Source organism: Macadamia integrifolia, chromosome 5, assembly GCF_013358625.1.
Source record: "Macadamia integrifolia cultivar HAES 741 chromosome 5, SCU_Mint_v3, whole genome shotgun sequence".
Lineage (NCBI taxonomy): Eukaryota > Viridiplantae > Streptophyta > Magnoliopsida > Proteales > Proteaceae > Macadamia > Macadamia integrifolia.
Genome location: NC_056561.1, coordinates 19,495,812 through 19,517,335, shown reverse-complemented (window position 1 = coordinate 19,517,335; position 21,524 = coordinate 19,495,812). Strand labels below are relative to the sequence as shown.

At 38.6% G+C, this 21,524-nt stretch overlaps 1 protein-coding gene and 1 long non-coding RNA gene across 2 annotated transcripts; both read right to left on the bottom strand.

The window, feature by feature from the left end:
• Nucleotides 1-287: 287 nt before the first annotated feature.
• Nucleotides 288-12,741, bottom strand: LOC122078498. The gene is made up of 4 exons (XR_006140096.1): nt 12,175-12,741; nt 11,972-12,050; nt 5,165-5,237; nt 288-847 (listed from the first exon to the last, which is right to left on the bottom strand). It is a non-coding gene; the product is annotated as an uncharacterized LOC122078498 (long non-coding RNA).
• Nucleotides 12,742-15,104: 2,363 nt separating this feature from the next.
• On the bottom strand, nt 15,105-18,427 carry LOC122080380. The gene is made up of 4 exons (XM_042647339.1): nt 18,005-18,427; nt 17,793-17,914; nt 15,573-15,707; nt 15,105-15,427 (listed from the first exon to the last, which is right to left on the bottom strand). Exons 1-4 carry the CDS (start codon nt 18,380-18,382, stop codon nt 15,316-15,318), a joined length of 747 nt encoding a protein of 248 aa, XP_042503273.1. The 5' UTR covers nt 18,383-18,427; the 3' UTR covers nt 15,105-15,315.
• Nucleotides 18,428-21,524: the final 3,097 nt, after the last annotated feature.

The window sequence follows — 21,524 nt, the reverse complement described above, 5'->3', positions numbered from 1 at the left end:
TATGAATATCAAAGCAAAATATTATTTTACCGGACTTTTGGTTTTTAGCAATGTTTTAACATGATAGAATTTATAAAATTTTCATAATTGAGAAAAACCCTAGCATTTAAAAGTTGAAAATCGTCCCTATAACCAAAATCCAGTTTTTGTTCTTGGACTGGGTGGTTGACTTTTTATCCTTTTGGAATTTGATTTTTAAACTATTTTTATTGGATTCAAATAGGGGGTATTTGCTTATTTATGAATAATATCTTAAGTAATTAAAAACATTTACTTGAATAATATTTGGCATAAATAAGTGCCGAAATACAAGGCGACATGCAGTGCAACAAGGCGGCTGTCGCCTAGGCCCCAGGCAAACTGCCTGGACGCCTGGTCGTCACCTAGGCGACGCCTTGACAATTATGGTCACCATCTTTGTTGGATCTTATGGTCTTTTGGATTCCCGCTTGGCCAGCAGCCTCCTCTTGCCCGCCAGCCTCGTAGTTCACCATTCCTGCTAGATCTCAAAGCTCGTTTGGATTGTCACTCGGCCAGCATCCTCATCACCTCCAATCCCATTTGCTTGCTCTCGCACTAGTCACCATCATGCTCTGCCTACCTTGTCCCGCAGCCGCTTGGTCTCCTGCCAGCTAGCATGGTCTGCAACCGCTCGCCACCAACCCTGCTTGGCCAACCTCCTGATCTGCCTAGCTTGCTCGGCTTCTGCCAATTTGCTCCCACCTACAAGGTAAGCAGCCATTTGGCTGCCAGCTTTGCTCGGCCGGCAACCGCTCCACTGATGCCCTCTACAAGGCCAGCGCCCTCCAAGAGGCAGCCCACCTCTCCGGCTATGCTCCCTTAGAGGCTGGTTAGATGAAGAGAAGAGATGTTTGTTAGGGTTTCCACAAACCCTAATTGGATTTGACTTGGTTACCCTTGGATGGGATTCCTTGCTTTGGTTTTAAGCCCATATGGCTTTTGTGATGTATTAGACATGTAAGTCTTGAAGCCCTTTGGACCTTGGATGTTGAATGGGCTTCTTAGCTCCTATCTTTTACACATTTGGGCTTTTGTTACCCTTTAAGGGCTGTAATCTCCCTCCCCCTTTTCTTTTATACATTTATTTACACACTAAAATATATATATATATATATCATTGTAGGATAAAGAAAAGAGATAGAACTAAAAGCCTAAAATCAAAAGCATGACCATTCCAATGTTATATGTTATATTAAGAAAAAGCTACTTGTCACATTTCAATTTCCCTATAAGAAGAATATAACCTTTGCCGTGTCCTTGTGGAAGTTTTTCCAGAGGAAGCATAGGTGTCAATGCACCACCAAGGCGTCCTCTTGCCTTGCCTTTTTTTTTATTTTTTACTTTTTTATGAATTAGATTCCTTTTCTAACTTACCCATTTGGTTGGTGTATATTATTATGGTACATCGAGATACATTGAATCATGGTTTAAAGTATGTTAAAAAAAAAAACCAGAAAAGAAGGTATGATAGAAGTCAACTTCAAAGTGCAACCCTAAACCCTAAGCCCCTATGATTCCAGCAAGAAGCAACTCCTGTGGGCATCCAGTCAAATTTCCATTCTCCTACCCATTGTCCCCCTGCTTGGCCCTTCCTCTAAGGGATTGTTGTGTAACAAGTGCATAATGTCCCCTGGAATGCCCATGGAATTTATCATCAACCTGATGAATTAATTTCAGGATGTAGGACTTTTCATATTAGCGTCAAGCAACTCCGATGACAGTTACCTTCTTCTTTTTCTTATCCTCCTACGGTATCTGTTTTTGTCTCATTTTTCTTCTTCTTTTACTCCTCATATGCTTCTTTTGTCTTACTCTTCTTGTTTTTGTTTATGTTTCTTGTTGTTCCCAAGTTGGCACTGAGAGGGGAGGGGGTGAATCAAGATCTATGAAAATTCTCTCAAGTTTTTCCCACATTGTATCTCAAATTCTACTTTTATGTTCCCCTTCTTTCTGGCACTAGACTCTTGCTAATGGCACCGCTAAATTATACTGCTGCCCAGAGCTAATATAAGCAAAGCTGCCAAGAACTGATATCCACGCACAGATCACTGTTGGCATTCACAACCTCTCACATACGCTGCCTGTCATAACCATTACACTGTCATCACTTCTGGCTCAGACTACACTGGCACTCTCGGCATTGTCTCAGATATGACGCATGCACTTACACACGATCGTATGCACCTCTACCTCACAAGTCACAACCACCATGGGGCCAGGTCTACCAAAGGATACACACCCACTTTGCAAGCAAACACAACAATTCTATTTATGCAGTCATCCACAACACATAATTTATGTGGCTAGGCAGTGCACCTAATCCACAGAGCAATAACCTTTATGGGTTTCATATTTTGCTCAATACTCAACTAGCTTGTGACTACAACATAGTCCAAGTGCTATGACACCTGCCTCAACTTGAGAAAGCACTCAAGCTAGGGTTTCAACCCCTTTACAATGAATATGCTATGTAAAGACAAAAGTCCCCATCGCAATCAAACCCATGCAGTATAGCTACTTTGGCAGTCACATAGCCTAGAACTAGCATAGATGGATACACAAGAAATTACAATACAACACATACAAGGTGAGATGCCTTACAACCCTTGTTTCTCTTGATTATGGTATCCTGGAAAGCTTCTAGGTGGCTGCAAAGATTTTTGGAGATGCTTTGGTAGTGAGAGGATCTCATCTCTCATCTATCTTCTTCTTCCCTCTCTCTCCTTTCTTCTTCCCTTCTTCTTCTCTTTCCTTTTTGCAAGGAATGACCACCACAACTTGTCAAGGAAGCTCACCTCTTGTTCTTCAATCTTCCATTAGGCTATTAACAAACCAAGGATGATGGTAGAAGAGAGATTCAAACACTCAATCAATCATTATAAGCGTTTATAGAGTTTTTCCTCAAAAAGGGGCTTGGGGAGGAGCCTTCATCTCTGTTTTTCTCTCTCAATAGGTAATGCTCAAAAAATGGGGAAGAACCCAATTTAAATCACCTTAAACAGAGGTGTATTGAGAAAGATATGGACTTTTGAAGTTGAGCCTATAAAATCAGCCCATTTGGAATCTTTTATGAAGTTTTGGTGCACTGGCGTAGCACCAGATCGCAGGAGCACTTCATGGCCATTCAATCGGTGCATCAAAATTCAGATCAAATCGGTGCCACACAATTTGAACATGAACTCAGCCGACAGATGAGGATCGATTCTGACGCATATAACTGTGCCTTCTGATGTTGCCAGGCCAGGCGACGTATCGCACTCTTATTGGCGGAGACGTACAAGGTTGCTTTGAGTAGTTGGATTGTAGAGAAAGAGTGGGCACAAAGATTCGACCATTGGATCAGCTTCAATCTCATGTTCAAACACAGAATGAATGACAGCAGTATATTTGGAATCTTTGGGAAACACACTCGATGCATGTGTGGAACACCGCAGCCGCCGAGATTCGGTCAGTGCGCTCAACGAACTAGAAGCCGAGCTGAGGAATCTTTCCGCTCCTATTAGCACAAAAATCATATGGGAACCTTGATGACGTGGATCATGATAGGCCACTCAATTGGGATCAACCAGGTTATCTTGAAATCATAGAGAGGTCCCTACACCATAAAATATCTTTAAAAAAATCCAATGGATTACATGGACGCTTCTGAATTGCTTGATCGGGATCGGATTAGACTTTCAAAAATTGCAGGAAAGCCCCTAGAACTTTAATATTTAATGATCAACCCCTTTAGACAAAAACCACTTACTGAGAGCACTTCCAAATTGGTTTTTGGTCATTTTTGAACCAACCGGACATAAATCGCTGTATCTTTTTCATATGAACTCAGCCCGTGCCAAAACAAGTTGCATTGTGTTCATGACTCAAAGCACTACAATCCTCCAGAACAACCTGTTTTCAGACTCACCCGTGTGAAACGACTAAATCGCCCTTGAAGATTGCAATGATCATAACTCTCTCAATCGAAGTCAAATCAAGATGATTATGGATGCGTTGGAAAGAATAAAACACACTCTATAACTTTCCATACGAAAACAACAGCTGAAATTCCATATAGAATGACCATAAAACCCCCAAAACATATACTGGCCAAAACTGCCGCACCTTGCTTGGAAAATCCAAACAACGACTACCAACACATCCATTGCACACATGCAACCTTTGATACAGCTTTGATCCTAGCCATATCATCAAGTGACTGCACACCGTCATCATACACTACTTGTACACTCTGTACTGCTGCTCTATTGACTGCACTATGTTGACAACAATGACGACATCACACATACATCACATGCACTGTCTACAACATTTCTGTTTCTCTTTCTCAATCTCTTCCCTGAAACTCTCTCTGATTCTCTCCCTCTCTCTCCCACGTCCTCCCCCAAAACTCTCTCTCTGCTTCCTCTTCTCGTTTTTGTTTTTGTTTTTGTTTCATTGGGTTTTCTGTTGCTGTTACTAGTGCTAAAAGTAGCATATATTCATTGGGTTTGCTGTATTGATGTTGCAGTAATGTTGTAATGATGTTGCTAGATATAATGGCGAATTAGTGTATATTCAATCTGTAAACTGTTGCTGTAATGTTGTTGTTAATGCTGTACTAGTGTGCCTAGGCAGTTGCCTTGTCACCAAAGTGCTTAGACGGCCCTCCAACGCCTTGGGTTGCCTAGGTGCTTTAACAAATATGAGTCGAAGCAATCAGGATCTGATAGATCTGATTCATCTGTGTCTTCAATGGAAGGGAAAGGTCACCTCCATTGTAAAACCATATGCAATATGCAAAAAATGCTTCTACAGTTCAACTCCATCACTTTTTTTTTCTTCTTCTTGTTATTGTCGTATTTGTTATATCTACAACTTAACCCTTCCTACTAAACAAAGAAAAAGGAGCACAGAAACAAAGAATCAAAGAGGTAATTCAATCTGCTTGATGTACAGAACTATTTGAGAGTTGAAAGCATCCAACACTAAGAGAAAAGAACATCAAACACTACCAAAAGCCCCTTTTTTTTTTTTGGAGGGGGGGGGGGTGTGGAGGTGAGTATTCAGAGGGTTAACAACCTGGAACTTCACCAAGTAAGAACCATTGGAAAAATAAGATCAACCAGATAACATAACCGCAAGAATGATGAACTGCAAATACCTTTCAAGGTTTTGAATGTATTATTGACATTCCATTCGATCAGGTTCCCAGTTTTTCCGCCTACTGTTCCTGTCTGATAAGCAACTGATGTTCGTTAGACATACCAGATAAATATACATGACATTCAGGAAAACAGAAAAAATACAAACTTCTAGATTAAATTAGAGGCACCAAGAAGTTGGGGAGAACCTTTCTATGGGTAAAGTGCCCCCTTAAACAACATAAATTACCACTACCCTGCTTAATGATTAACAACTAATATGACCTTAGAGTTGAAAGGCAAAGGAGGACCCCATTCAGTTGGGATGTGGCTTTCTCGAGTTGAATTAAGTTGAGTATAGGAATCCAGGCGCCTTGCTTCCAGGTCCCCTCCAACGCCTTGGGTCATCTTGACGCCATAACAACTATGAATGATGCAACTTCTATGTTGCATATAAATATAAAAGAGAGCAACCCAGTGCACGAGGCTCCTGCTACTGCAGGGTCTGGGAGGGGCAAATGTAATGCAGCCTTACCCCCTACTTTGCAGGAGAGGCTGTTTCCAAGGTTTGAACCTGTGACCAACTTATTGATGATAATAATATTAAATTATTTATATTACGTATACTGGGAGACACCTAGGTGCCCCTCCAACGCCTTGGGTCGCCTAATAGTAAATCGCCTTTTCAACTATGGGCTAGAGTCAAACTTGTACAAAGGAAACTATCAAGTTCTCATCAAACAAAAGCAAGAGAGGCAAAGTAATGAAGATACATATTCAGAGGATTAGAACAATTTATAGAGATTGACTATAATGTCATCTTCATGCTCAAAGTTGAGTAGAAGGTTCTCTGTTGTCTTTTCGAACTCCAGCATGCTGCCTTCCATAATAATTAATTTTAAGGACATCATTTGAAGTTTCTACCAATACGGTTAATGTCTTACCATTTGTTTCCTTGTTGGTAAGTTTTAAGATGAAACACGGGGAAACTTTTTTTTTTTTATTTTTTTTTTATTGCTAAATATCTGGTATAACACCCAAGAAGAAAAGAAGCAAAGAAAAATGCCAGAACAAGTGAAGAGTGATGGGGTGAATGTTGCAGACTCTATTAAGGACATCGCTTGTGGCAGCGAGAAAAGACACAAAATAATGGTATAATGGAAGAAATGGCCAAGAGATGGCAGATTAAGAATTGTCTAAATTTGAGTTGAATTTTACTGGCCAGGAAAGATGAAACTGTAAGAAAAATCTGGAGATGCAAAGAAACCAACTTCAATGTGCAAAGTTCTTCAAAACACACATGTACACAAAGACATACACATAGAGGGCATGCCAAAAAACCTACTTTTAAAGAAAGGCTGCTAAGCTGGATCAAAGGGCTTAGCTTCCACCAAGGCCTGATAGTGCCGGGATTGGTAAGGAAGAAGGCTATACTCTAAAGACACAATACTGTCTGAAGTCTAAACAATTAAGGATTCATAAGAAAAATTCAGTAATCGTGTCAATAAATTTAGATGCATACTAAGAAACTAAAAGTCATATAACATTCACAACCGAAACTCATGCATAAAATAAAAAAAATTAATAATAATAATAAATTACAACCAATGTTTGAGATTTCGGTTTTCAACATTGGTTTTGATCCTAGACAAAACCGAAATATTTCGGGTTTCAACCAAAATTTTGAATGTTTCAGCCCATTTTGTTGGGCCATTTCGGTGGTCAAATCAAATGGCCATATTTTGGCCTAAAACTTTAGGGAAACCCAAATTAAATATTTTTAAAAGATTTTTTTGGTAGAAATTTTTTAAACATATTGGCTTTAGATTGAAAATGCTTCCAAAATGATAGTTTAATTTTGTACCCTAGATTGGTAGTATACATCGTACCCTACTGTATACGACCTCAGATATAGCCTATTCCCACACATAATTTAGTGTTAGAATGCATTAAATTCAATAATTACAACTAAAATATGCATTATAGATGAAGAAAAACCATTTAATTTTACAAAAGGTCAAAGTGTTACAAGTACAAGTGTACAACCAAGGTTAACACACCCATACGAAACCTTTTACAACAAAAAAAACATTCATGATGGATTACGAACATAAACACGAAGAGATTGCATGAAAAAAAAAATCTATAACTAAATAGAAAAATTTATAGACCGCCTTTCTTGTTATCAAATTCTTTTTCATTCAGAAGATAATTGTTGTCTCATAGCGAATCTAATAAACTAACGGGCCTGCACTTCCTATTGACTTGGGAGTAGAACGGGTGCTCCCTCATCCCTTTGAGAACAGGACAGGGCAAGAAAAGGGAAAAAAAGATGGTTGGAAGATTGAGAAAGTGAGGGCATTCAGCGCCAGGAGGAAAAGACAAGCCTATGAACAAAGAGGAGGCTTTGGGGACACCCTTTAGTAGGTGGGGGAGAAGCGGAGGGCGGAAGCTATAAAAAAAAAAAAGACCTCAGTGGCTTGGCTCTGGAGCATGACTATACAAATTGGGATCGCTGGTGGAACTCTGACAATACTGGTCTTTAATTTCTGTTTAGTCTCAGTTGTTGGTCAATCATTATTGTTGTTAATTTCTGATCGCTATTCGGAGTTCTAAAATTCTGTCAATCGAATTCTGCAATTCTGGAAATTTGATCTAGAATACCAATCACAATAGGATTCCTTCACATCTCAAAACCAGCACACCTGATTCAGACCAAACTTGACAGGATTTCCTATCCAGTCAAAGATCAGCCTTTGACCATAAAATTTGGCCAATCTGACCTGTGCCAACTAAGATATTTGAGTTTCTCTTTGCTGGTTTGGTTCTTACCTTCCTGCTATTCTTGCTTTTCTTGTGGTTTCTTAATCCTAAACCCCTTAGGTACCTAGAAACCCACTAGTAATCCTCTCTATTAAGCATCAGAATAAAACCTTTTTTAATCATCAAACTGTCTATCCTGACCAATTAGTCAATCAGGGATTAAAAAATGCCATGAATATAACATAGTAATATTGACACTTTAGTCCACTTAACCACTGGTAATCGCAGACATCCAATATGGTTCCAATGGAGATTACTTCCAAAAGGCTGGATCAAATTAAACTTTATGAAACCACAAATGGAAGCCCAAGCAATACTGCAATTAGAGGATTTCTACACAATGATCCATATTTTTGCCGCTTATTTTGCCAGTTCATTGGCAGGTAAACAATGGTGATACCAGAAGCTTGGGCAGCACATGACATCATTTTGCTTGCACATTCCCTGGGAATATAAAAAGCCCTATATTTAAGATGGCTCACAAGTTATTATTGGAACATTGATTAATAATTGTCAGAATAGGTTTAACCACAACAAACCCTCTAGAATGCGCATTCCATGAACAAACAACCACGTTTGGAGGCCAGTGAAATAACCTAGAGGGAAGGTGAATACGTTATGCTAGTGAAATTTAAAATCTTTTCGAATTCCCCAAGTGTGATTGTAAAAAGAAATGCGGAATAAAAACAAACAATCACACTACACCAAGATTTATAGTGATTCGATTCAACTTGAGTCTAGTCCACTCCCTACAAGTTCCACTTGTAAGGTATTCCACTAGCTCTCCCTTTCAATACAGTAGGCAGGGAAGAAAACCTTTACAAAATCTTGTTTAGGACAAGAGTATCCTTACAATCTCCTTCAAGGCAGAGAGGCACCTTTTACAATCCCGCTTAACGGTGGAGAAACACCTAACTCTTTTAAGGATAAGAAGATCCTTATACAATCCTAATTACAGTCTAGGAAAATGTAAAAGCAACAATTTAAATAAGTGGAATAGAATTATTCGAGTTTACCTCGTGCGGTGCGAGCAAAATGAATATGCAAAGTGAATGACTGAATGCACCTTTTGTAGTCTCCCTTGAGTATAGAAAGGTGAAGGAGACTTTACTACAATCTTGAGTTCTTGAAGAACGTGTTTGACTTCAGTCCGTGAACTCAATAAAATAATGGTTGATCCTCACAAATGACTTTGATATGATTGCTAAAAGCTTTCTTAATTGTTTTTTATTAAAGTCATCAGTGGGGCAGAGACTAGGCTTAATTAGGATAACAAAATCACCCAACTTGGAAAGAGAATAATCTCTAACGGATAGAAATTTTCTCAACCGGCAGTTGCCGCTTCCAATTGGCAATTGCCGCTTCCAAGTCCAATTGTATAAAAGTAGCCGTTAGACTCAAAATATAGCCGTTATATAGCCGTTGGGGGTGTTTAAAGGTGAACCGGCAGTTGCCGGATGCCCTCTGTAGGCTAAATCAGAGAGGACCATTTGATCCGGCAAACCGGTTCAATTTTCAGTTAAATCCAGTAATTGCCGGTTCCATCCGGTAATTGCCGGATGGTCTCTGTTACCATTCTCTTATGAAAAAAACAGATCACAAAGACCAAGCGGTAGTTGCTGCTTCGATCCGGCAGTTGTCGGTTGGTCTCTGTTTTGTGTTTTGACTGCCCAGCAGTCACACAAAGAGTGTCCAATGCCTTAGGTTGTTTCTTATGTCTTTTCTAACACTAAAATGCATGAGTGTAGTGCGTGTTAGTGTGTGTAAATTACAACCTAATCTAGAGGTCTTCAAGTCTTTAATTCTTCAAGTCTTAAACTCTTCAAGTCTTCTAATCTTCAACTGTTCAAGTCTTCTAGTCATCAATTCTTCATGTCTTCAACTTTTCAATCATGCAACTAGAGTCTTCCTTTCAATCACTTTATGCCATATCACGTCTTGAGCTTCAATGGGTGTACGCTTATATCTTGAAATCAAGTGTCTTGGATGTGGTCCTTTACACGACACTAGAAAGATAGCTATTAGAGTATTACTTGTTTGTTATCATCAAAACCATTATGGAGAGGGATATTCCCAACAGCCAGGAAAGGGATCAAATGGAATTTTGGTAAAATGAAGCTAAAACATGGGATAGACCAAAATAACCCCAATGATGCTTTCTTCCTCCCTCTAGAAAAGGCATAAAGGGGCACTCTTAGAATAATAATTCCAAACATCCCACCAGCTTATGTGTTACACTGCTCTACATAAATAATTTCATTCTATTTAGGATATCTTCAATTAGTATATCCATAAACTTCCACAAGTAAACATAAGGATTCCTCTTACTATAAAAGTGTAACTAAAATTTCCTAAATTGCCTATCACTATTCATTCTCTATTAATGTCTCAGATATGCCTTCTTCCCTTAAAACCTTTTAAAACATCTATCCAACAAAATAGGTGAGCACACAGTGATAGGGAAAACTACGGTGAGCAATCACTATTTGAAGTTTACATCTAAGTTACTAGAGTTTCATCCTAAAATAATATTGAAACCTATATTTCTTTAGGGGATCAAGTGAGTCCAGGATTCAGATTTGAGACCACAACAACACTTCGTCTGGTGCAATGGAAAAAGCTCAGGTAGCTAGTGAAAAGATGCAGGTTTGAGTCCAAAACACCACTTCGTGCAATGTTATCTATCCTCTACATTAGAAAGGCACGGTACTGAAGCCCCCCCCCCCCATCTCTCTTAAAAACTCCTATCTTTTTTCTAGAATCCATTCCGGTTTCAAACGTGAACAACATGGTAATGTACTGTAGACCAAACATGATTCTTCACTATTTTTATGTTCACCACTTATTTTATTTGGGAACACAGGAATAAAACCGAATTCAGTGATCAAAAACCAGATCTGCATCAAACAGTCAAACAGATTGAGTTTTGGATATCATTCGGGACAACAAGTTTTGAAACAGTATCACAATCTGATTGGAGGCAACTAAGTATCACACCAAGCCCACACCAAAACACAAACACCATTATCATTACCAGTGTCAAGGACACAAAGGGGAAAACATCAACATGGGCTCTAGGTATTTTCTCATATGGAAAATGTCTATTAATGGAAGCTAATTTCTGTATGACAGGAAAAGATGGTGAGGCCGAGGCAATAGGGTTGATGCAAGGGCTTACCAAGGCACAAGCATGGCGGGTGGAGATAGATGAAGTGTGGAGCGATGCGAAGGAGATTGGTTGGCTACTTCAAAACAATCATGCCCCTTTACTTAATCTTTGGCCTAGAACTTTGATAGCAGTATGTACAGAATTAGATCAACTCCGTATTTACCCTAACTTCTGTTTGACATCTAATACTAGGCATATGGGAGACCTAAAAACTCTAGCCTTGAGGCATTATCAAAAAAAAGTATCAGTCAATGGTGATATAGGACTCTTAATTATTAATCTAATTTTCCTTTTAAATAAAAAAAAAAAAAAAAAGTCAATTTTTTACACAAATATAATTTATTTTTGAAATAATAATTTTATGGAGGGATCTACGCTCTGCCGGTGTGAGAGGGTAAGTACACACTGCTTTTCCCAATAACTTTCTACTTCTTTTTAGCAGCTATATCAGTCATTTTTGTGCATTGCACGGATTTACTGCTTATTACTGTGCATAACGAACTGTATCCCATTTTTCAGTACATCTATTAATCTCTGTCACAGTAGAAGCACAGAGTTGCAAGCTGAGCAAAAGATCCTTATAAAGCGTGTACCGAACCAAAGAGCACCCTTCTCATAGCATTAGCAGGACTTCAGAAACTCGGAGGATGAACAACCATCAACATAGGCTAAAGTAGTCACCTAAACTAATGTACAAATCAAATTCACAAATCTTACGACTAGAACACTCTCAAAAACACAAAATCCCCATGCCGAGTAATTGTTCAGAGCATCAAAAACTACAGAAGACCAAGAATTGACGAGATTCTAACAAACAGAAATGAGAAACTTTTACCTCAAAGTTCATTTTAGCCAGCAGTACTTACAGAAAAAGCCAGTACGACACCTTCAAGACCAGTCTTTGGAACTACAATCTGAATATCGAAAAGTAAGGCCTTAAAAAATAGAAACCAAAAGGAACGGGGAAAAAAAAAAAAGCCAAATTTGGGTGAAAACATGATCATTAGGGTTCCAGAAAGGAAAGAGAGGTTTACTCACAACGAAACGTTCGTGAGGGATTCTTCGACTATCTAACCGGCCCGTGACCGCATCGCTGAAGCTTGATAGAAGCACTACAATCGAATACCAATTCGACGCCACGAATGTAGCGAAGAAAACCCCTAAACGGAAGAGAAAGATGGAAGGAACGTGGGGAGGGAGTGAGCAAAACCTGTATTATTGCGAGAAAGAGGAGAATTTTGATACCGGAGAAGACGGAGACGAGGAAGAACACACAGAGAGTGAGAGAGAGAAAGTGGAGGGATGGAGGAGGAGAGAAGAGGGAGTGAACGAGCAACGTTGCAGAGGGAGAACGAAGAGTTGCAGGAAGGAGAGAGTTGGGAAGACGAAGCCGGATCGGAGCTGAATTGAGCCGGATCTGAGCCGAGCGAGACAGAGAGGAAAGGTTAGGATCGGTTGCTTGAGAGAGAGAGAAAAAGAGTTCGAAGCTTTCAAGTTTTTAGCAGAGCCGCCACGCTTACGGAGCGTTTTTGAGTTCCCTGGAGCAGTTGACGCCTTTGTCGACGGCTGGACGACGCCATCTCTTATTTTCTGACTTGTTTTTAATCTTAGCAATTTTTAGAGAGTGAAAGAGATAGTTGGAAGTTTGTGATTGGTGGCTCGGCTGATAACACCACGTGAGCGGTCGGCTAGGAACTGGGTTTGTTTTCTCCTGATTTAGAAGCCCACACCAAACTGCTGCATTCACACAAGCCGATCGATAATAGTTAATAAATTCGCGTATAACACATGAATTTTTGTCGTATCCGAATGTTTAAATCAAAAGGTTATAATTTGGGATATTAATTCTAAAAATCCATATTATATACGTATTTTATAGGTACTTTAATATGTTTAGTTTGAGATAAAAATAATAATAATAATAATCTCAAAAATCAAAACATCACTTTTCCATTTTTGTAAGTTTCTGAATTTTGAGAAGAATGTGAATGACACATATCTCACTTTTTTATTTTATTAATTTTAATCCCTCTTTTCATATTACCTCTCCCACTCTCCTTTGTTAATATCCTTTATTTAACTTAATCTCAAATTTGTCCCAAATCAACTAATTAAATACCTTGTGTCCACCCTCTTACTCTTATTCATTAGCCTATTAAATTTACTTAATTACAATTTCGTCATCCAATTTAAAATCTTACCTTAATAACAAATATATATTATTACAATTTAAGTATTGAATAACTGATCAGGCCTATATGTGATTTGATTCTGATTTTAGAGTTTTTGATCCACATCAGTATAGGTTGGTATGGAATTATGGATTTTCTTGTTTGCTAAGATAATATCAATGATGATATTTTAATTAGTTAAATGATTATTATTATTATTACTATTATTATTATTATTACTATTTTGATAAATATATGTTATTATTTGCTACGATAAAAAAGTGTTGATGAATCACCTATCAACATTGGCTATGCTAGACATGATTAAACTTAATTAATATTATATATAAAAGATAATGAGAGAGAGAGAGAGAGAGAGAGAGAGAGATGATTCTCAATTGAAAAGCTAGATTGGATTTAGGTGTTTATGAGAGAATGGAATATTAGAATTTAGTTATAAACAACTAGTTTTAGTTCATTCTCAATGGCAAAATAAACCCGAAATTTTGCTTCCGAATTTTTTGCATTGTAACCGTATTAAACACGTGTTAACTATGTACAGTATCATTGTCATCTGCGTTTTATTACGTCGGATTTTTGAAAAGTATTATTTCCGTATGGACCGTTTAATTGCCGTACGTAACAATTCCCGAACTTACTAACTATGATCGATAGCCCAATATCCCTATGTGTATGGGCGCAAGGGTCGAACGATCAGGGAGTATTTTTTTTTCTATTAAAAAGATAGGGAGTGCGATTCGAGTCTAGATTGAGTCCTCGTACGTGAATGATTCTTGAACTGTATTTGATCAACATTTGGACTCCACTCAAAATAAAAAATCAATTAAAAGAAAGAGATTAAGTGGAGTCCAAGTATAGATCAAACAACATATGAGAATCATTCTCATACGAGGACATGATCTATACTCGAGTGATTTACTACTTTTAGTTTTCAACAACTTATATTGTATCTGTTTCAATCTCATATTATTCCTCACGATCGCAGAAAGGGTTTTTTCAGGACTGATTACATGCTATTTTGTTTGGAAACATAGGAATGAAATTGCATTTTCAAATGCAAAGCCAAACCCGACTGGATTCCTGATGAATGCGAGATACTGGTTAAATGAATCATGTACTTGCAATCTTAAACTGAGGACAACCCCCTCTCTCCTGCTAGACTTATCCCACAACTAGAATCAAATAGTACTATTATAATTGTTTCAACTTTTACTAGCAAAGCTTCAGGAATGATTGGATGGGCCAGTTGTTTATTCAGCCAAAATACTTATTTTTCCTTTTTGTCTAACTATGTGTTGACAGGAGACCACATTGAGGCAAGCTCAAGGGCTCTACTGTATGGATTGAAGAAGGCAAAGGAGATCGGATGGTGGGTGAAGTAAGTGTGGACGGACGCTAGAGGTTTAGAATTTTTTTGGAATACTAGTACCAAATTGTGGCTGTACAGTTTAATCCTGATCATTTTTTGTTTAAGCTCAGGTCTACCAACGATTTGGTACTTTTTGTAAAAAAAAAATTAAAAAAAAAAATAAAAAAAAATTATCAGTTTGATTTTCTACTGATTTTTAATAAATTGAACCTAAATCTGTTTTTGGTGGGGTTCGTTTGATCTGGAATTTGAATAATAGGGTTGAATGTTGATCCTCCCTTGTCAAGGATCGACAAGCCAACGAGCCAATCTCAACCGCACAATTCTACTGGGCCATGCATGGGAAGTTATACCATCATGGGCCCACATATTTTGCTCCATGAAGCTTGGCCCAACTTCTCAATTTCTTTGCTCAAAATATCACCACTTGAAAAGTAATAGGAAAACAAATCTAAGGAGTTACAAAATGTTCTTCCAGATCTTACAGATAATCTAATGTTCTCACTTGTTAGGTCACAAGCCCAGGCCCAAAATGGCCAAAGTGAAATGGAGTAAAGGATGACTGATTCAATCTGCAACTGTTGGAATGAGATCAAATGGTTGAGAGTCACCCTCACTTCAACTGCTCCCCCGACCCCTTCTTCCTCCTCTCCTCTTTGTTTTCCAAATTTTATCAAAAGGGCTTGGAAGTATTTGGTATGGAATTTTTTGTGGAGGGAGAGGAGGAACCCTACAAGTAACCAAGTGGAAATTATAATAGTAAGAATTTGATTAGACTAATCTAAGGATTTTTATTAGAGAATTAAGGAACAATCAAAAGAAGAAAACATATATTAATTAAATCTATAGAAATACAAAGAGGGGGTGGGTATCACCATAATCCGGCAATCTCAATCTGCGTCAAGTCCAAATTTGTGGGGTTATCGCCTGATGTCATCGGTAATCGGTGATTAATGGCAAGAACCCTGCAATTGAGGTGGCTTGTAACGTTGCCATGGGCCATGGCCAACCTGTATAGACATGAATAAAACTGGTCTCAACTTACATTATATAAACGGTTTAGAGAAGCACCTCTTGATGTGGTGGTGGCTGATAATAAAGCGTTGGCCTAAGTCCTTTGAAGGTTACTTGTTGGACTCTCTTTCCCATATTCATCCTATAATTCTCGGAAAAAAATCGTCTGCAATTCCGATCTCGTACAATTCCGTGCAATACCACCTTCAGGCGGTGACACGTGTATTGATACTAATACAATGGTCCAGATCTGATTTAAATGCCTTTTCACTGATTTAATGTTTTATTAGTTGTACCAGATCTGGGCCATTGTATTGGTATCAATACACGTGTCACCGCCTGAAGGTGGTATTACACGGAATTGTACAAGATCGGAATTGCAGACGATTTCAACCCTATAATTCTCCCCACACCCTTCTCCTTGCCAGCCTTTCCTATTTGGAGGTGGGAGGCCACCCCTGACTACCCTCTTGGGCTGCTATGGCCTTGGGCCCCCGATAGGAATGACAAGAAGAATAAAATAAAATAAAATAAATATATAAATTTACAATGGCCCAATTGTTTGTTTAGCCAATTTTTCAGAAAACCATGGCTTTTTACGGCCCAGCGTGTTTGGCATATCTGGTTCAAACAATAAATCTTGCTTAAGAGTAATTCCAACTTGAACCTCCTATACATAGATTTAGAAAAAATAAAACGGGAGACGAACTCTGTCGGTTTGGCGTAAGATCGTCTAGACATAGTTAGGCATGAAAATATCCAGCTGTGGTGATGGTAGTTGGGTCTTTTCACACTAAGCTGTGTTTGGACATTTCCTAAGCCAAACCGATAAGATTCTTTTTCTCAAAATAAAATTAAGAAGAGGATTGAACATGTTGTCAGCTTTTGATAATCTTTTTACTAAACATAGAGCAATCCAAATTCATTAAGAAAGTCTGAGGAGTAACTACTCCGTAGGAAAGCAAAGTTACAAATCCGATGGTTGAATCCACCAGACCAAAAAAAAAAAATTTGAAGCTGAAAAATGAGCCTCCTTATCAAAAACACGTGGGAGAAATCCAAAACAAAAAACATTCCCAAATTTGAAAGTAAACATAAAATATCATCCCTAATTTTTTGGGAGATTAGTGCAGCAACCCATTGCCATAGTCTCCACTTAAATTGAAGATATACAAATGAAAAATTGAACCTGGGACCATGTGCCTATTTACACAATCTCCAATTTGTCCTAATCATTTGGGTAACCCACGGATGGGTAAGGACACCAGTCAACCCTTGCAAATACAAGAGGGCAAAGAGTGTTTTTTCTAAAGAAAGAAATATAGAAGATGAGACATGTTGAGCACCTTGGTGGTGAGCCAAGCCTTTTCTCTTCATTGTTTTATGATCATCTCACGAGTCCTTTTTTCAACCTCGTATAAAAAGGAGAAAAGAAACCTAATAGGTAGCATGACCTTTACGTCGAGATTCAGGGAGGGGCGAAATGACTATCCTACCCCCATGAAAATGAAAATCCTAATGTTGTTGATGTTTCGGCATGTGTCCCCATTGGTCTCCACGTTGGTGGATGGCAAACTGCACACCTTTTAGGGACCCTCTCCCTTACCAAAAAAAAAAAATGTGACATCTACACACATATACAATGAGGGGAGAAATAACTTCACCCCATATCAGAAAATCCCACGTTATTGATGTTTCTAATAGTGTCCTCATTGGATTGAGGAGCAGTGCGTGGCAACCTTAAGTCATTGAAGCGAGTGCCTCCTGAGGCGGTATTGGAATCCTAAATTCCATCCGACATTGGTGGGTCCCACCAGAAACTGAAACCTATCCTTGAAAGTTCCAATGATCTGATGTGTCCATGTCTACTGCCAGGTTGGTTGGTAATGAAGAACTCAGTCCCGGTTGGTTCTACCAAGTCTTCAACAGTTTTCTCTTTTGGTAATACTCTTCAACAGTTCAACTCCTTAATTAATTAAGGGTTTAGAAAAATTGGACATGGCGTTTGATCTCTTCAAAATCAGGAGATAACAGAAAAGGGATCATGATAGATGATGAGCAGAAGATGAGCAGAGACTTACTTGTAGAGGAAACTCTGGTCATGGAGACCCACCACCAACGCCGTAGCTCCAATCGCTCTGACCAGCGAAGCAATCGTCCGCCCCTCTTCATCACCTTCCCTCACCACAATCTCCACCTTCGCCTGGAAATCCACAGACACACATATATATAAATTGAATAGAATCAACCCAAAGAGAAGAAATTTAAATTGAAACTGCAGATAGAGTAGTACACCAAAAACGGTGGCATCACAGAGATCTTTGAAAGAAAGAGCCAATTGAAAGCCTCTCAATCGGAGGAGCCTCTGCTTCTTCTTGTTCTTGCTGTTTCTTGATTTTGAAGAGGGGAAGACATGAAGTAGAGTCATCAAATCCCCATAACGAAGTAAGTTGCGGAGAGTCCATTGAAGTGCGGTTCGAGCTGCATCCACATCTTCCACTACTACCACTATCTTCCTCATCTCCATGTCTTTTCCTCCTCCTCCTCCTTCCTCTGTTAGTCGGATTTGGTCAAGGTGAGGGTGTTGGGTATGGGTCGAGTAGGGTTTAGTGGGTAGAGTTAAGGGAAGGCCTTTCTCTTTCGTTGAATTTGTTTCCTCGATGTGTCCCATCTCCAGGCTTCTGTGGGTGCTATCTACGCGATGGCCTACATGGACAGGATCTTAGTAGAGAATGGATAGAATATGACCCATAAGAAAAAAGGGAAAAGAACATGGGTTGAGCTAGGATGATAGTAGTCCTAAATTATATTATATTATATTAATCATAGTTAAAATCAAGATCGGGTTGGGTTAGGCCGGGTTGACCTAGGCCTAGGTCTCAACCCAAGCCCAACTCTACCCTACCCCAAGGTTGGTGTTTTCAATCATAACCCACCCTCAGGGTTAGAAATCTTAGTCTAGAGTCTAGACCCTATTTGGTCTCAAGACAGGACAAGGTAAGTTCGGGTCATCAAGGCCAAACTTATACCCCTAATTTCTACTCCTTTGGATTGAGACTGCTTCAAGCCCAACGTAGTAGAAGTATGGGAATGATCTTGGGTTGTCAGGCATTTGTGTGTACTGAAATTCACCTTCCCCATCGACAAATTGCTTCTTATTTTTTATCATCCAGGGAGTGAGAAATCGAGAATGAGAAAAGGTCGAGATTAAGGCACCATTTGATAATGTTTCGTTTCTGCCATTTCTGCGTTTTCTTATTCCTAGAAATGAAGAAACAACCTAGAAAGCGTTCGATAAAGTTGTTCCGTTTAACCCGTTTCTAGAAACATAAATCAAAATTTATTCATATTTACAATTCTAAAAACGACTTTGACGAAACAAGTTAGACTTGTTTCATCGTTCGTAGAAACAAATTTGAGAGAGAGAGAGAGAGAGAAAAAAAAAACCGTTGTGCTCGATAAATCTCTCAACTATTTAAACCTAAAAAGAGGCAACCGAACTTTCTCTCCCTTTTGGGCATCTGATGATATTATTGGGTTTTTTAGTGACATTATGTTTGCAAAAAATGTTTCGAGAAACAGGTTTATCAAACACCAAAAAATCCGTTTTTGTTTCCGAAAACATGAAAAACCGTTTCTACTATTTCTAGACACGGAAACAATAGAAACATTATCAAACGGTGCCTAAGAAACCTATACAGATGGTGACTTCCCGTACTGTTTCAAACATAGTGGCTTACAAGGTATTCATTTTCCATTAAGAAACCTCTTTGTAGATAAGATTCTATTATGCAAACCAATTTGAAGTCACTGACACACTCTCTCCTCCTCTTCTTATCCCTTTTTTCATTCTTGAGAATGTGTTATAGGTAGGGGTGTCAAAACCTAGCCCGAACCGATAAAACCGACCAAAACCGATCGATAAAACCCAAATCGAACCAAACTGATCCTTATTGGATTGGTTTTGGATTGAGGTATACTGGGATCGGCTGAAAACCGATCCCAACCAAACCGAATGAAACCGATAAAAAAATAAATGATTTTTGAGATTATAAATTGGTGAATTGACCATCCATTTTTTACAATATAAGTGAGAAAATTTTTTATTGTAAGGGAAATTGTTACAAATCATTGAATATTAGGTTTCAAAATTAGTTATCTTTCCCTTACAATGATAAACCATGATTTAATCATAAATTTAAAGTGTGTTTTTCGTCAAATCTTGTCACTATAAGTTATGAATGTAAAATTCATTATGGTTCAAGCCCAATAATAAACCAATCTAAACCGGTATTAGCCCAATATTGAAAAATTGAAATAAACTGAAATCAAATCAGACTGAAACCTACTGAAAATCGAAGTTCCTTAATGGATTGGTTTTGGTCTCCGTCATTCCTAAACCGAAACAAATTTAACCCGATAGAAACCAAACCGAACCGTCCAATTGACACCCCTAGTTCTAGGATTTATGAAACCCTAGGTTGTGTTTGGTATGCATTCCCATTATGAGAATGTGCATTTCTATTATGAAAATATATAATGTGTTCTTAACTGAGAATAAGAATATTGTTTGGATAAAATGTTTGTTTAAAATGCATTTTTAATGTGAGAATGCTCAGACATTTTATCAAACACCTCATGGGCAGAATCTCTTTGGTGAAAATCCCAGACAATATCACATCAATAACTCATAAGAAAAAATATAAAATTTTGATTGGTTTCTTAGTTATTATTGCTTACATCAAACCCGTAAAAATCGTCAGATTCTAGGGTTTTGGATTCGAGAGGAGATCTTAAGGAGAAAAATATAGGGATTTGGGGCGAGAGAAGCAATTTTTATAAAGAGAAAGAAAAGTATATTTTGGAGATTTGTAAGAATGAGACGCAATTCCTTGGGAGAGAAGGTGCCTTTCATAAGATTAGTGATGAAGCTATTTTCATCGGAGCTGTGCCAAGAGCTAGAGAATGGAGAATGCAAAATGGAGAATGGAAAAATATCCCATTTTAGAATGGGCTGCATTCTTGACTGTGTTCTAGAATTTTGAGAATGGAATGCTTACCAAACAATGTTTTCAACAGTCCAGAATGTGTTTTTATTAGGAGATTTAAAATATAACTGCAAGCACACGGATCAGTGTAACTATGGGTCGAACACAGGGAGAGCAGCCACTTTATTTTTGACTTATTTTAATCATGCGAAAGTGAACCGATTAATGGTTGCGATCTAATTGTCAGTCAACCATTTGGATAATATATCCAAATCCATTCCTCCCTGACTGAAAGGAATTCCTAGGAATCCAACGAATAAAGTAAATAAGACCAATATAAGTAGAGCCAGTAGATAGTATTGTCCGATTCGTGAGGATAGGGAAAAGTATTTTTACTCCCAAAATGAGTATTAGTAATAAGGGGTCACGGCATGCTTCTTACATTTCCATCAATCGGATAGAAAGAGTAGGGGGCGAATGTAGCCAAGTGGATTAAGGCAGTGGATTGTGACCTGCCCTTGGGAGGCGAACAACAGCTGGAAATAGCTACTAATACCCCGTAGGCTGAGGAGCAAAAGGAGGAATTCGCCCGGATGATCCACATCTCCGGGTCAGGCGCTAATGAGCACATTGAACTACCCATGTGGCTGAGAGCCCTCACAGCCCAGGCACAATGACGCAATTATCAGGGGCGTGCTCTACCACTAGAATGTCTCCATTGCCGGATAAAATGATCTTGTCAGTATCGGTATAAATGATCTTTCCCTCACGTTCCGCTATAACGAAAACCCCCGAGTCTAAAGCCGCTTGGTGTTTCAACCCAGT

What these genes read in the sequence shown, in the direction of transcription:
- LOC122080380 (XM_042647339.1), bottom strand. Translation starts at nt 18,382, where the DNA reads ATGGGACACATCGAGGAAACAAATTCAACGAAAGAGAAAGGCCTTCCC. An exon ending in GTGATGCCACCGTTTTTGGT is followed by an intron (nt 17,915 to 18,004) that starts GTACTACTCTAT and finishes GTGGATTTCCAG; the next exon opens with GCGAAGGTGGAGATTGTGGT. An exon ending in ATTGAGATTGCCGGATTATG is followed by an intron (nt 15,428 to 15,572) that starts GTGATACCCACC and finishes GGTTACTTGTAG; the next exon opens with GGTTCCTCCTCTCCCTCCAC.